Source organism: Drosophila ficusphila, unplaced genomic scaffold (genome assembly GCF_018152265.1).
Source record: "Drosophila ficusphila isolate 14025-0441.05 unplaced genomic scaffold, ASM1815226v1 contig_106, whole genome shotgun sequence".
Lineage (NCBI taxonomy): Eukaryota > Metazoa > Arthropoda > Insecta > Diptera > Drosophilidae > Drosophila > Drosophila ficusphila.
The window spans coordinates 2,136,010-2,150,594 of NW_025063993.1; the positions used below are offsets into that span (position 1 = coordinate 2,136,010).

The window sequence follows — 14,585 nt, forward strand, 5'->3', positions numbered from 1 at the left end:
CAACAAATATGCAAAGCGCTACCTCCTGCTCAGTGTTGGCGTTTTAGCAAAATGTATTTTATTTTTTTTCACAAATCCCTCCATAGCAATGCTGTGCTTTTTTGTAGCAGCATGTGCACGTAAGTCGCTAAATTTTGCAGTTATGCTGCACTTACAATAGCTGCAAAACATTCGCGTAAGGTTTGTAGGATCCTTCCTCATCCACTCTTTAAACTCCGTGCTCTGTAGCCAGACATCTCTGACTTTTTGCTTGTAGGCTTACTTTGGTATCGTCAATATCTTTCAGCGCACGAGAATTTCACAAAGTTAGTAATGGAAGACGCTTCAATTTAGGTGCGATCTTTTGATGAAACTTTCTCGATACAAGTAAATATCCATTTTTTTGTCGATAGAAATACATTTTTAAAATTTAAGCCGTTAAATTCAATTTAAACAACTCTAAAATTTGAGTAAAAGTAAACTAAAAAAAAGCTGTTTAAATTTGCTTAAAAAGCCAGAATTCCCGCTGCCCGCTGTTTTCATATTTTTCCCGCAATCGCACTTCAAAAAAATCCAAATCTGACGGGAAAAAAGCGGAAATGACACCGCTGACCTGAGAGGAACGCGTTCGCTGTGAACGGCTATCGCGGACTGTCGATAGTTTACATTGACAGATCGTCAAAAAAATTGTTATAAATTTAAATTTTTATTTTACATTAAAAACAAGGTATTAGAAACTAGGCAAGCCGAAGGTCAAAATCACCCTTGAAAGAAAAAATTTCATTTCTTTTTTCATTTATATAGCAGCTGTATAATAAAGTAGTCTGATCTTAATAGAAACCATAATAATAATAATATTATTGTAACGAATTGCGAAATGTCAAGTAAAATGCAATGGGATAAGTCAGTCAGATGAAGAATGTAGGCAGAGGTCTATAAATCTGTACCACTTTCGTTTAAATGAGGACCTATTGTTTGTGTTATTATCTAAAAATCATGTAAACGCGAATTCTTTTAATGACGGAAGAAAGAGTATAATTGTTAAAAGCTGCCAAAAAGGATGATCCCTTAAAAAGGGATTGATTTCTATTTTTGTCTAATCAAATACTACAACATGTCTGGAGTATTTTGCTCCAGAGTAGTTCGAGCAGCGCTCAAAACTTAAAAGGAGTTTTGATGAAACTGTGTTTTTATTTCTTGAGAAATTCTCACCCGATGACAAAGACATTGTAGATAGGCCTAAGGGATGCAACTTGCAACATTCTAGACAAAGGATTTTGTGTTTTTGCAATACATAGTTGTATTTAGATTTAAAATTTTGAAAAACTTCAGCCAGAATTTAAATCTTTTAATAAAAACCGGAAAATGGCATTTTCATTATTTTTTCCTTCGTCGAAGTTGTACCTTTAAAAACCCATACACTTTTTTTTTGTTTTCACATCCGATGGTTCTGGTAGGTACTATGCAAATACTTTCTGGGGACTCGCGGGAAATGACGTCACGATACCATACTGTTTAATATTTTTATTAAAAAATTCGGTAACCGTTGTAATTCTTTAACATTTGTCTCACCAATTCTTCAAAGCTGTTCAGGTATTCATCCCAGAGCATTAAAATCGGTTAATAAAGAACAAACACCATCTTCTTTAGTTTTTTCCATAACTTTAATTCGAATCTGTCTTTTGTTTGTTTCGTTTATGCTTAGCTTGCATTTGCTCGTTAAACAAGTTAATTAGTGAAACTATCGTACATAGTCATTAAAAGACATAAATTGTGATATATACGATATAGCATGTACTTGAGTTTATACATCGATTTATAATACTCCATTTCGCTAACTCTTTTGCATTCCGTAAAGTGCAATTAAACATTTATCTACCTTAAGTACGTTTCGATGCGCAAGCTTTCAGCTGCCCTCTCAACACAATTGTTGCTGTCATAAAAACAATTATTCATTAAATTATTTAACAAATAGTGTAAAGCGTATTTGAAAATATACATTAAGTGTAGTAGTTTATCGGTTACCTACAGTTAAATTACATTAAATACAAATCGTTAAAGTAAATCCTAGAAATCATATTTTGTTATTTGGAAGTTATGCTTACTTTGTTATACATATTTTGAGCGCAGATTTGATTTTACTAACACCTTTTTGTTTTTTTCCATACGCGTAGGGTGAAACACGAAAGTTGCCACAAATCTTGTGCCTAAACATTTAATTTAATTGTATTAAATTCAATTTGATGCTTTTCTCGTTTGGGATGTCGATTTGCTTGTTTATGGTATATACTCGTATAATGTGTGTATGGTTATGTATTTTTAAAATGTTACTTGATGATTTCCATAGCAGGCATAGGTGGCTGGAGGCTTTTGTCCTCATTTTATCTCAGCTTAACCGATTTTAATATGAGTATTGAACAATTCGTATTTTCTTAAGTGTGCCCCGGTTTTACCGAACAGACGAACTTCTATAACTTAATTTTTTCTATTGGTAAGATAGCATAAAAATGTTATTTTTTCTAAAAACCATAGCAACAAAGTGCAGTTTTGTGAAACATAACAATTTGTTCAAAGCTGTAGAAAAAATGATTATATAAAAATAGCACAAACTTAACTGTATTACAACATCTTAATCAAAATCCAGATTGCCCGCTAAAAGAGTTAGAGGCCATAGAAGTTCGAATCTGCTTGAACATCAGTAGTTCGGTAAGTTGGGGCTCAACTGATAAATGAGATCTTTGCTGGTCGGATAAACCACTCTTTACGTTTGGCACAAACTCTGAGTAACGCTGCTCCGCTCGACCATCGACATCCTTCCGCTGCCGCGGACCGCTGGCCGTCCGCCCCACCTGGCGAACGGGTCTCAGTTGAGGCCGAGCAGCCGCTTGAAGGCCCGCCGGTAGTCCAGGTTGAAAATGGTGTATATGACCGGGTTCAGGCCGGAGTTGATGTATCCCAGCCAGGTGATGAAGTTCTTGAACTTGTTCGTCGGGCAGCAGCTCTGGCAGAAGGGCAGGATGACGTACATGAGGAAGAAGGGCAGCCAGCAGATGACGAACACGCCCATGATGATGCCCAGGGTGCGGGCCGCCCGCCGCTCCTTGGACAGCGAGATCTTCTGCTTCTCCTCGATGAACTGGTTCACGCCACTCGCCTTCTTCTGCAGCGGCGTGGCGGAGACGGTGGCGGCGCCCGTCGAGGACTGCGGCGGGGTCAGCTTGAGGGACGTCTGCTCGTCCGCCTGGGTCACACAGACCTGCAATTTAGGTAGAATTAGGTCATTAGACGTTGTTACTCTTTTGGCATTAGAGGTCATATTAATAGCATAAGTAATATTTCAACGTTGTTGCTAATCAACTTCTTAATAGCATTACAAAATAAATGCAAATAGAGCATATATGAATTCGCGTTGATCTATAATCTACATACAATTTTTTACAACCTTAAACTCGATCTGCAGCATCGTTCTAGAGATTGGTTCAAGCTTTAAACAACAAAAATTTTTGTAATCTTGAAAAGATTATCTGAACCTTATCTTTATAGAATGTTCAAAAAAGGTTCAAAACATTTAAAAAACGGAAATACCGGAAATACGGTTTGGAATACGGCTTTTGACGAGTTTCTTCTTATGGTATTTAACATTAAATACGGTCCTTACTGACCTGTATGCAACCCTTGGGGTCGCTCCCGCTCTCCGTGCTGATCTCGGCATCCGACTTCCCGCCGCCGGAGTGTCCTCCGCCGGCAGTGTGGCATGCACCACCTCCTCCGCCGGCGGGCAGGAGCTGCTGTTCGCCGTGCGGCTCGCAGGTGGACGAGGACTGCGACTTGCGGCCGCCGCGGGCCTTGCCGTGCTTGATCGAGTCCTTGATCTTGGCGCGACGCGACTTCTTGAGCAGCACGACCACGTGCTGCTGCTGCGGATCGCTGTGGCCCTGGGAGGCCGCCTTGGAGCCCTCCTGCTGCTGCTGCGCCTGCGCCTGGTGGGTCTCGCTGCTGATGCTCTCCTGGTCATTCTGGATCATGGGCGTGGCGAACTGGGCGCGGTCCCGCCCGCAGCACAGCCAGCTGGCCAGCAGGCGCGACTTGGAGCCGGAGGTGGAGGCGCCGGCGGGCGAGCTGGAGTTGGCCATCGGCTCCAGCTCGGCGGACTTGAGCGCGATCGTGTTGAGCTTGTTGGCCTTGGCCCGCTCGCGCAGGCGCCGCCGCGTGGCCACGAAGATCTCGATGTAGACGATCGTCATGATGGCCAGCGGGATGAAGAAGGAGCCCAGCGAGGAGTAGATGACGTAGCCGCGCTGCGAGGTCAGCTCGCAGGGCGTGGCGCTGGTGAACTCGTCCGGCCAGTCGTTCCAGCCGATCAGCGGCGGACTGCTGATCAGCAGCGAGAGCAGCCAGACCCCGGAGATGAGCAGCAGGACGCGGCCCACGGTCCGCTTCTGGGCGTAGTTGATCGGGTCCGTGATGGCCCAGTAGCGGTCCAGGGCGATGGCGCAGAGGTTCAGGATCGAGCTGGTGCAGCACAGCACGTCGCAGGTGAGCCACAGCTTGCACAGGTGGATGCCGAACTCCCAGCGGCCCAGGATCGAGTAGGCCACGTTGAAGGGCAGCACCAGGAGCGCCACCGTGAGATCGGCCACCGCCAGCGACACGATGAAGAAGTTCTGCACGATGCGCAGTGGCTTGTAGGTGAACACACTCAGGATCACCAGGATGTTCCCGATGATGGTCAGCACGATGATGACCGACAGCACGAGGGCCGTGAGCAGGGCCTCCCACTCGGGCACCGCCAGCTGGAGCCCCAAAACGCTGGCGTGCAGCTCCTCCACGGCTCCTCCGCCGCACTCCCCCGCCGCGTCCGCGTCCGCCTCCGCCGGAGCTGTGCTCAAAGCCGCCGCCACGGTGGTCAGGCCCTCCAGCAGCGAGCCGGACACGTTGCCCATCGCCGCCGCCGCCGCCTCCGCTGCCACGCCCCTATTCGCGTCCGAGTCCGTGTACGGCCGAGCGGCATCCTGGCCGCCCCCGGACTGCGCGGTGCTGACGGCGGCCGCAGCGGTTAGAGCCGCCGCCGCCACCGTTGTGGTGACATTTACAAACAGGATCTGGTCTGCCGATGGCATCTTGGCATCGCCTGCCTCTCCGTCTCTCCCGCTGGGCTGAGATTGCGCTCACATGCGACGCGGTTGAGGAGAGGAGTGGATTCGGACGGTAAGCGAGGTCCCTTGGCTTCTTTCTGGGAAGAAAAGCGGAGGGGAAACAGGATTATTGTAGCTGCAACACTTTGCTTGCAGGAGGAATGTCTTGCAATCAAGTGTATTTTAATGTGCATAAAAATGTGGTTACTCCTTTGGAGGGGTATTTTTTCGGTCAGTTAATCTGCTACACTATTGAAAACCATTAAAGCTTATCTGAGACTAGATGTTTATATCTCAATGTTATGTACGGAATGGCGGTCATTTTTTAAAAAACTTTAGTTTGTCTTCGGTAAGAAATACTTTCAGTGCTCGATGACTACTTAGAGTTTGTAATTTAAAAGCGTATTAATATCATTTAATAAACTCTAAAAACATAAAGTGCTGCCACCAAACTGGATTGGTAAGTCAAATTTAAAATCACGTTATAATAACCAGCCATAGTAACAGCAAAGGTTTTCCTTTTTCGACTTTTATTGAATTCTGACAAGAGATGTCGTTAGCCGGTTAAAAGTTTTGCCATCAGACTCAGGCGAATTGCAATGTGGAGCCCATCAGGATCATGTCAAATCCAAATTATTTACAACTTGTCAATAAACATGCACAAAGGCCGCTCGAATGACAAAAACTTGGTGGCAGCACGGGGAAAAAGGTCAAGTTGCCTCGCTCGACATGCCCAGGAAACACGGTCAGAAGGTCATTAACAATTTATATGACAAATCTTGTCGTATTATCTCGGCTCGGGATCAAATATTTAAAAGTAATTAAAAATGTCAAGTCAAGACGGGTCGTAGCAGATGGCCCTAAGTGAATTCTTTTCTCAGAGAGATGGCTCCAAGATGTTCAGGGATAACGAGGACAATGAACGGCGAGTCCTTTCGCCTGTTCCCACAATCAATAAACTCCCCAACCCCAGTTCCATAATCATCGAATAATTGTTGCTCTGCGCTTTCACTTGACACTTCCATATCCGCTAAGCTCTTGCCAACTTTACTGAGTTTTGCTCTCGGGGTTTTTTCCATGCCTGATAGCAGCTGAAAGAACATTAATCAAAATAACCCGCTCATAAACTGAACTCTCCAGCAGAGCGGAGCCAGGAAAGCGGGAAAGGAAGGAACAACTTTGAAGCAAACATTTTCATTCAGCAAAAATTGTTTTGCCTTTTTCGCTCCACGGGCGGCTGAAAGGAACTGGCTGCCGGATTGCTAATGCCCAGAATCCTACCTTGATTTCTGTCTGCAAATGTAAAGCTTTTAGCCGGGGAGCGGGAATGTATTTTCGGTTTTTTCAGCTGCTACAAATAGGCGGGTAAAAAGTTTTAAGCGATTTTTAGTTGGTTGCACGGCAGCATTTGAAAACGATTTGGCATGGAGAGTGCCCATCGAGCTTATCAACAGAGCCGCCTGAATAAAAAACGAAACAAACTCGCAAGAGCAGCTAGTAAATATTTAAATTAAAGAACCAAAGGGATGAACAAATTCTAACACTAGCTTTCTATTTGTAGCTTTAAGACGCTTCAAGTGAAACTGAATTGTGAACAACAAAATTAATATGATTTAAAAAGGATTTCGAACCCAAAAAGATTCCCGTTATTACTAAGCATTTATTGCCTTTCCTACCCTGAATTACTTAAATGTTACTTAAAAACATTAAATTAAATATATGTTGATTCGGGTTAACAAAGGAGACTCCACCTTCTTTGATTTGGCGTTTGGAAAGAATTATGTTCCCATCGGTATAGAGATTTTCTTCTGGAGCCTACGCGATATAATTGAATATCTTTTGGTGGTCGCGAGAACTTGGGACTCGAGGCGAGGGGAGGGCACTTGGCCCAGTTCGTTTCTGGCCTGTCCTGGCCGCCGGGCGATAAGCTTATTACCAAAGCTCCTGATTAAGGAACCAGCGCCCAAAAGCAGCCAAGGAATTGTGTTTGTGTTCGCGTGAGTGTGAATGAGCAGCTTAGGATAGTTTGTTCTGGCTTGAGTTCAGTTGGGGGGATGGGGGAAAAGTTTTTTGAACTCGTTATGCAGTCGCCCGCAAAGGAAGCGAGGCGACCTTGACTGAACGGGTTTCTTGTACATATAACTGAATACATACAAATTCATACAAATACATTCGTATAAGCAGGCTTGTGTTCACATGGACATGTCCTTTTGGCAAACTTGTCATTAGCATGTGTGTGCTTGCATTTGGGAATGCACTATGTTGAATTTGACCCGTTTTTGTGGCCAAAATTAAAATTTTTGAAATTAACAAGATTTTTGAATGCAGGTTGCTTGTATAATGAATGTTATTACTATAGGAACGTATTTTAGAAAAGTGGGCGTGTCAACGCCCCTTCCTCCGCCCACAGAAATGGAAAAAAAACGAATATCTTAAGCAATTTTCAAGTTAGAGACCCCAATTTTGAAACACATTATAAATGTCCTATTTCAAATGCGTCCTGCAAATTTGGTCCAAATCGGATAATAAATATGGAAAGTATTCAAGACAAAAAAATTTTTTTTTTTTTGTATTATTCTATGTATTCTTCCTAATATATGCTCCCTAATAATTCAAATTACGCAGAAAACCGCAAAAAACGCATAATGAGCTTATATTTTTTGAATTCAGAATTGAAAGATCTACAACATGTATATGGACACTCACTGATACAATTTGAACCTTTTTTTTAAAACCTTTTGGAAAGTTCAACTTTTTTTCCAAAAGTGACAAGGAGACAACACTTGCTAAATATACAAATTGTTAGAAAAATACGAACAAAACACGCAACATAATGGTATCAACACATAGTACTAACCTGAAGAAATAATATTCATTTTGAATTTTATTATTTAATGACTTTTTGTGAGAGATATGCCAATTTGAAATTGCACCACAAATTTAACATTTAAAAAAGCACGTGCTGAGCGCTTGCAACAGCTGACTTTAACAGCTGTTATTTTAACACTAAACTGTTAAATTAACATTTGAGGTATACAATAAAGCAATTTGATCATTTCTCAACATAGTAAAATTAAAAAAACGGAAATTTGCATACTCGCGAAAAATGAGTTTTGGCCACAAAAACGGGTCAAATTCAACATAGTGGAATGGAAGAAGCTACAGCGCCAAAGTTCGGCAAGTTTATTTTTCTACGAAAACGAGTGCAATTTTTAAAGCGTTTCCCGTTTGCTCAAAAAATTACCTTTAGTTTCTGAATCAGAAAAAGGGTATTCGAGCTTCGTCAGCGGAGGCCTTTGTTTTCCTCAACTTTGCGCCGTGTCATGCTCATTAAATATGCAAGAGTTCCGGCATATCTGCAAGATACACGCATCCCCGACATCGAACCCACCCCAAGAACTTTATTTATAGCCCACATTAGGCACTTGGCCAGCTAAAAATACTGGAGGCCGAATCGCCTTTGATGCTGATCAAGTTTGCCGCTCGACACGAAAAAGATACTAATAAAGTATATTCACACTCGCATGCATCTTGGGGAATTTCTGTTAATTGGCGTTGATGGGCGTGTTCGCCACGCCCCCTCCCACACACCTTGGCGCCCTTCATGTTTCGATTCATTTGCATGATTAATGTGGCACACAATAATTCCAACAGACACACAAGTAAAAATTCATCGTTCAAAAACACAACATCCAAGAAATTACGAAATTCATAACAAACAAAATGAAGGCAATGAAAACGCTTCGCTTTGATTGCGCGGCAAGCTCTTTGAGCTGCGAGAATTTTAAATATTTTACGCGTAATTAAAACGGGTGAAATTGATTGGAAATTATGAAATATTTTCGTGCCTAAGTAAACATGATCTGCCCTCAAAGAAATTCCGAGTTAGAAAAGAGGGGCGGGTGCTCTGCGGTTTTCCTCCCACTCGTCCCCCGATTTTCCATTTTCCGCGGCAATAAAAGACCGCTGCTCTGCCGCACAGTGGACAACTGGCCAACCTGTAGATAAGTCTCCGTTGCAATTTCAAACAATCCACCTTCGTTCATTTAGAGTTCAGGCAGATTCTCCCTTTTCGAAAACTGCACTTAAAAAAAGTTCAGCAGCAATAAATATCGGGAAAGGATAATTAACTCCAGTAGGTAACACTTTAAAATTAAAACTACACAATATTCCAAATGTATGTGCATTCCTAAAATAGTGTACTTCAAATTTTTTTGTGAATAGCGTGCACAATTCAAAATATGGAACATGGTTTCCCTTTAAGGTTTTCCAATTTTGAGTTCAAGTTATCGTTATTAAAAAAGTTTCTAAGGTGCGAGTATTTAGGCATTTTTTTGAGTGTATGAGAATGAAGTAAAGTAAAGTGAACTGGACTAGGCCCAAAAGCAAGTTGACCTGTACTCAATAAAACGCAATTCGAGCTGTGTTGGGTTCGGAAAATGGAAAACCGGGACAGGGAAGGAGGCTCGACGGCCTTATCCGCATGTGGACAGGCTTAGCAGTCCATTCAGGACACTCTGCACTGCGAGCATTCAACGAACTTCTCGGTTTTATGCAGTTTTCCACTTGCTATTGGGCTGGATATTGTTTTGGAACACTAACATGTGGACCCTGTCTGGATCGATTAGCTTTATTCAGAAATATTGTAAAGTGCTGAGCATATTTGTATATCCGCTCACAAGTTGCGGACTTAATGCATTTAACTGAGGGAGGAGGACAGCCACAGATTAAACCACGGACAGGTTGCAAATTTGCTTACATGCTGATGTGGAGTTCCGTTTGGTTTGTGGATTTCGGTCTCATCTTCGGTGTCCCCTTCACTTTTTCGATTTTCGCTTTTCCTGTCGCTGTATGTTTCGTTGGTTGTTGCATGTGCCTTGTGGGAAATTCTCTTGGCCGTTGCCGTTTTTCTTCTTTTTGTTCGGCGATGACAAGAACACGCTGATGTGTAGAGCAATTCGTCGGAGACCGGAGGAGGAGTCGTCGTGAGATAAAGGCATGTGCGAAATCGGTGCTGCTTCCCAAATGAGCAGCAGATTGGTGGCGCATAAAATATTCCCAGCTAAGTAATGAGCGCTGCTGCTGCCAACTGACTGATTTAAGGGAGACGGGGCATACAAATAGGGTAGAGATTGCCACTATTTCCCGTATACTTAAAAATTACGTTTGTAAATCAAATCGTTCTATTGGCAAGACTGAAAGCTGGTTGATCTAAACTTAAATCTTGTACACCCTTGCAGTTAAAGATAAACTCTATTTAACGACCATGTAATTTATACATCTTTTCTAAAAAAACCATCTGAATACCATGTAGAGAATCCAGGTGTTGTTTAAAACGCTGTTTTAAAACTTTTATATCCACATTCGTGGACAAACTCGACCAACTCGTTGCAGATTCTGTAAGCTGATTGCTGGACGTGGTGAAACGTCAGCAAATTGCTAGCCGGTATTACTGCCCTCGGATTGGGAACCTGAAGTTTGGCACGATTCTGGGAGGTAATGCGGGCCAAGCGATTCGAGAATTGATGCGTACTGTGGCAGAATCGCAGCGACATTGACAGGAGCAAAGGAGAAGTGTCAGTCCGGTGGACAGGAGGACACACAGATGGATGAACTAGAAGGGAAGTGGGAGGGAGGGGAAGAGCCAACTGCATACCTGCCACTGATAAACACGAAAATCATCATCATTGGCAAAAAGCAAACCAGCCATGGAAACGGCTAGCAACACAAATACATATATATATACATATATAGGGGAGATGTGGGGGTTGTGGGCATAGTTTTGTTTTTGGCTTATAATTACCGAACTAGTGCATATTATTTGGACATATGGGTATCTGTGTAAAGCTAGAGACCTAAGCTAACTAGTTATGAAGAAACATACTTGACTTTGTCATGCGAAAAAATTTCATATGGACTTTTGTAAAATCGTAATTTTTAGCTAAATTTTTTTTTGGGGGGTTGTGGGCACCCTGGGAAAAATGCTGCAAATGGAATAATATGGAAAAAAAAAACCGCAACCAATATCAACAAAATGACAATTTATTTATTTCACGATTATTCTGAAAGCCGAAATATAAAGAATAAAGCGTGGAATTCTTAGTGATAATCTATATCTTACGAATATTCTGGAAGCCGAAAAATGAAGAATAAAGTGTGAAAATCTTAGTGATAATCCCTCTCAGCGGGAGAGGATCCTTTTCCAAGAGCCTAAGATTTCTACAAGAATGTTCTAGAGGGTTCCAAACAAATTTTGAAAACAATTTTACAAGAAATTGTAGGTAATAAAAAAATTTGCCAAAAAAAAACGGGTTCCCACAACCCACCCAATTTTGGTGCCCACAACCAACTTTCGCAGGCATTTTAAGAAGTAATTAAAAAATGTGCTTGCATAAATTTTTTGGTTCAAATCGATATTGTTCCATTTAATATATTGCTTTGACTAAATAAAAATGCATTACACTTACCTTTTTAATCGATTCACTTTAATTGATACACTATTGAAAATCTTTGAATAAAGTTTCACCACCTTTTCCAAGCACAAGAAAAACCAATTCGTTAATTTCAAAAAGCAAACGCGTTCGTTTACTTTGATATTTGGCACAAATCATACATAGGGTAATTGCTTGCGAATGACATTACCAAAAAAATTCAATCTTCATTTTGTGAAGATATACGTAGGGGTGCCCACAACCGACCCATGCCCACAACCCCCACTTCTCCCCTACACATATATCTAGGTGTGTTCATACAGTACAGTACATTTTCGATAAATGTAAGGGCCAGGACTTTTTTCAGATAAACTATAAATAAAATAAAGATTATGACATGACATTGGTGACTATACTCGTATACAATATTGTATATTTTATATGTGTTTAATTTGAAAATGTACTTATTTGTGGCCAAAAAGCGCACTTCCAAAGTCAACAAGTTCTAAATTTGACTTAAAAATCTTCCGATTATTGTTAATTTAACTATGTAACATAAAAATAAATATCCGATGTTGTCTTCAGGATGTATTCCAACCAATAGGGATTAAAATTAAATCGAGTTAACTTTCTCTGAGTTTTCTGTCCGGCCAACTTAAAAAACGCCCATCGAAGGAGACCAGGTAGCTTTGTACTAAAACTGCGAAACCAATTATTAAATAGATTTTTCCCGGCCATAATTTTTTGGGGCATCAATAATGGGTCTTAATGGTCTTACAAAAAAAAACATTTTTCGAAAATTCTAGAATTCAGTCATATAATTTTAACCATAATAAAAAAACTTATTGTTAATTTTTTTTAGAGGCCAGAACGGAAAGCTTTTTAAACTGATCAGTCTATTTTGTTAAAATTCCATAATCGTGGCCTTGCCCACTAAAAGATGGTTCAAACCTTTTTGCTTGCTTAAAAAACTCGACCGAGCAACGGCAGTCTCTTATTCTGATAACGAAAAATTTGACCAACTACGCCAAACACTACATGGGGCAATCAATTGTGCTGCAGTTGCGGGAAATTCTGCGAGTGCAAGTTCGAGCCATTAAAGTCCTCTTTTCGTGTGCACACTCGCTCTGCCAGTAAACACAGCTGTCAGTCAGTCAAAAGCTGCACTCGAATGCACATTTTGTGCCTTGCGAATCGAACTCTAGCCTGAGACCCGTCGAACATCTCAGGACGCAGGGCGCGGACTCGGCCAGAAGGATGCGATGTCCTGACAGCGTACCCCGAGTTGCAAATGGAAATGCATTTTCCGCTGGCACCCGTCCAATGTGGGCGCTTTCATTGCAGATTTCGCCCCCAAGAGTCGTTCGGCGATTGGGGATTGCTGGAATACTTGTAGGGTTCTTGCAAATTTGAGCTTGATGAGCGTGTGCTTAGCATCTTCTGCTTAAAATATATATTTAGTCGCCCTTGAGTTGAATCTTCCTAGCCGGTTTGGCTAGTGGCAAGGAATGATTTTATGAAGAGGCATAGGTCAGTTTTAAAGTCAACGGTTGGGCAAATACTATTTAAGCTATTTCCATTAACAATTGCCTCACGCTTTGATGTGTTTCACACTTTTTTAATCGATTCAACATGTGTTTGCTTAAATGGCTCGTTGGGGTGCTGACGGTGGTGGGCGTGTCTGGCTTCCTGTTTCCATTAATTCCCAGAGAGCTGACCCTGAAAGTTCCGTTTTTGTTTGGCTTGCGCCGAAATGTTGAACTATTCATGAATTGGTTTCCCGTTTTTTCCGCACAGTGGTTGCAGCACCGCAATCAATTTGTAAAACTAATTAGGGATACCATCTTTCTGGGCCGCACTGTGGCGCTTGTAGTTGTTTCCAATTAGCTAAGAGCTACGAGTCCAAGTGAGAGCTCCTTTTATCTATGTATAGTACTTTTGGCCAGGCCAATTCAAGCGGCCGATAGAGAGTCAGTTGAATATAAGTCAAATGAGCATTCTCTGCCTGTGTTTAGTTTTCAAACATGCACGGCTTTCATTGACTTGATTTGATTGATTCGTTTTATTTTCTCTTTTTCCGTTTGCGTTATTTTTTGTCTATTTGCCACTTCTGATTTTTTGCCCAAGCAAATCAGAATGCCCACAACGGGGGGGCATTTTTTGCATTCTTTCTCGATTGGTATGCAATTTTTTGTTTTGATTGTCTGCCGATTGTGTTGCGAGTGGTCATGGAATTGCAAATTGCGTTCGAGTGGGTTGCTTGAAAACTTGTTTGATTGCAATTTAGCTCCGATTTGATTGGTTATGCGGCAGCAGATGGTTAACTAGGCTTATAACCAATCAACCTGACGGCCTGTTGTGCGGTTGTGCTCTCGGCCTGGTTCTGTATCATGTTCTGAGTCAATAGTGCCAGTGCCACTCGGTGTTTTCTTCGGTCTCCCCCACCGAGCTCCCATATAAACTAGAGACCAACTGCCGACATCTGCCACTCAGTCAACCCACGAGCAATCGCCATCGACCATCCGCCAGCTGCTCTGTGCATCATTTTATTGTTGCTGTTGCTCTTCACTTAATTAAACATTTTCGTTTAAACAATAGACTTGACCACTCACATCCATCCAACGAGAAGAAAACACAATATATATTGGCCCTGGGGGATGCGAGATTAGCGTTCCCCCTGCGTCCGTGCTCCGAAAAGAATAAGAGGGGACCGAAAAGTAATAAGCATTGTTATGGCAAACTTTCTGCTAGCCAACATGACATCGAAGGGTTCTGGGGAAGCGATTCCAATGCGTACGTGTTGAGAGGTTTGATTGAAAAGCCAGGGTCGATCGATGCAGTCATAAAACCTAAGAGGACATCGACGTCCCACTTTGCGCAACCTCATTTGTAGGCAAAGTGCCCACACACTGGGTAAATGTGGCGACTCCCAGTCTACACCCGGAGAAATGACGTCGAATTTACTTATTTTAAACTCCCTTTCATGGACCTTTCCAACGGTTACTTATGCACGAAAAATGTCTTCTATCCTTAGTCATAT

At 42.0% G+C, this 14,585-nt stretch overlaps 1 protein-coding gene across 1 annotated transcript in view; it reads right to left on the reverse strand.

Annotated features, from left to right (window-relative positions):
* Nucleotides 1–1,624: 1,624 nt before the first annotated feature.
* The window catches only part of LOC108093585 (tyramine/octopamine receptor), a 32,994-nt gene continuing 20,033 nt past the window's right edge, over nucleotides 1,625–14,585 (reverse strand). Inside the window, exons 2-3 of the mRNA XM_017193710.1 lie at nucleotides 3,642–5,212; nucleotides 1,625–3,235 (exon numbers count right to left, since the gene is read on the reverse strand). Coding sequence (XP_017049199.1) covers nucleotides 2,843–3,235; nucleotides 3,642–5,099 — 1,851 coding nt within the window. The 5' untranslated portion in view covers nucleotides 5,100–5,212 and the 3' untranslated portion in view covers nucleotides 1,625–2,842. The remainder of the gene's footprint in view (nucleotides 3,236–3,641; nucleotides 5,213–14,585) is intronic.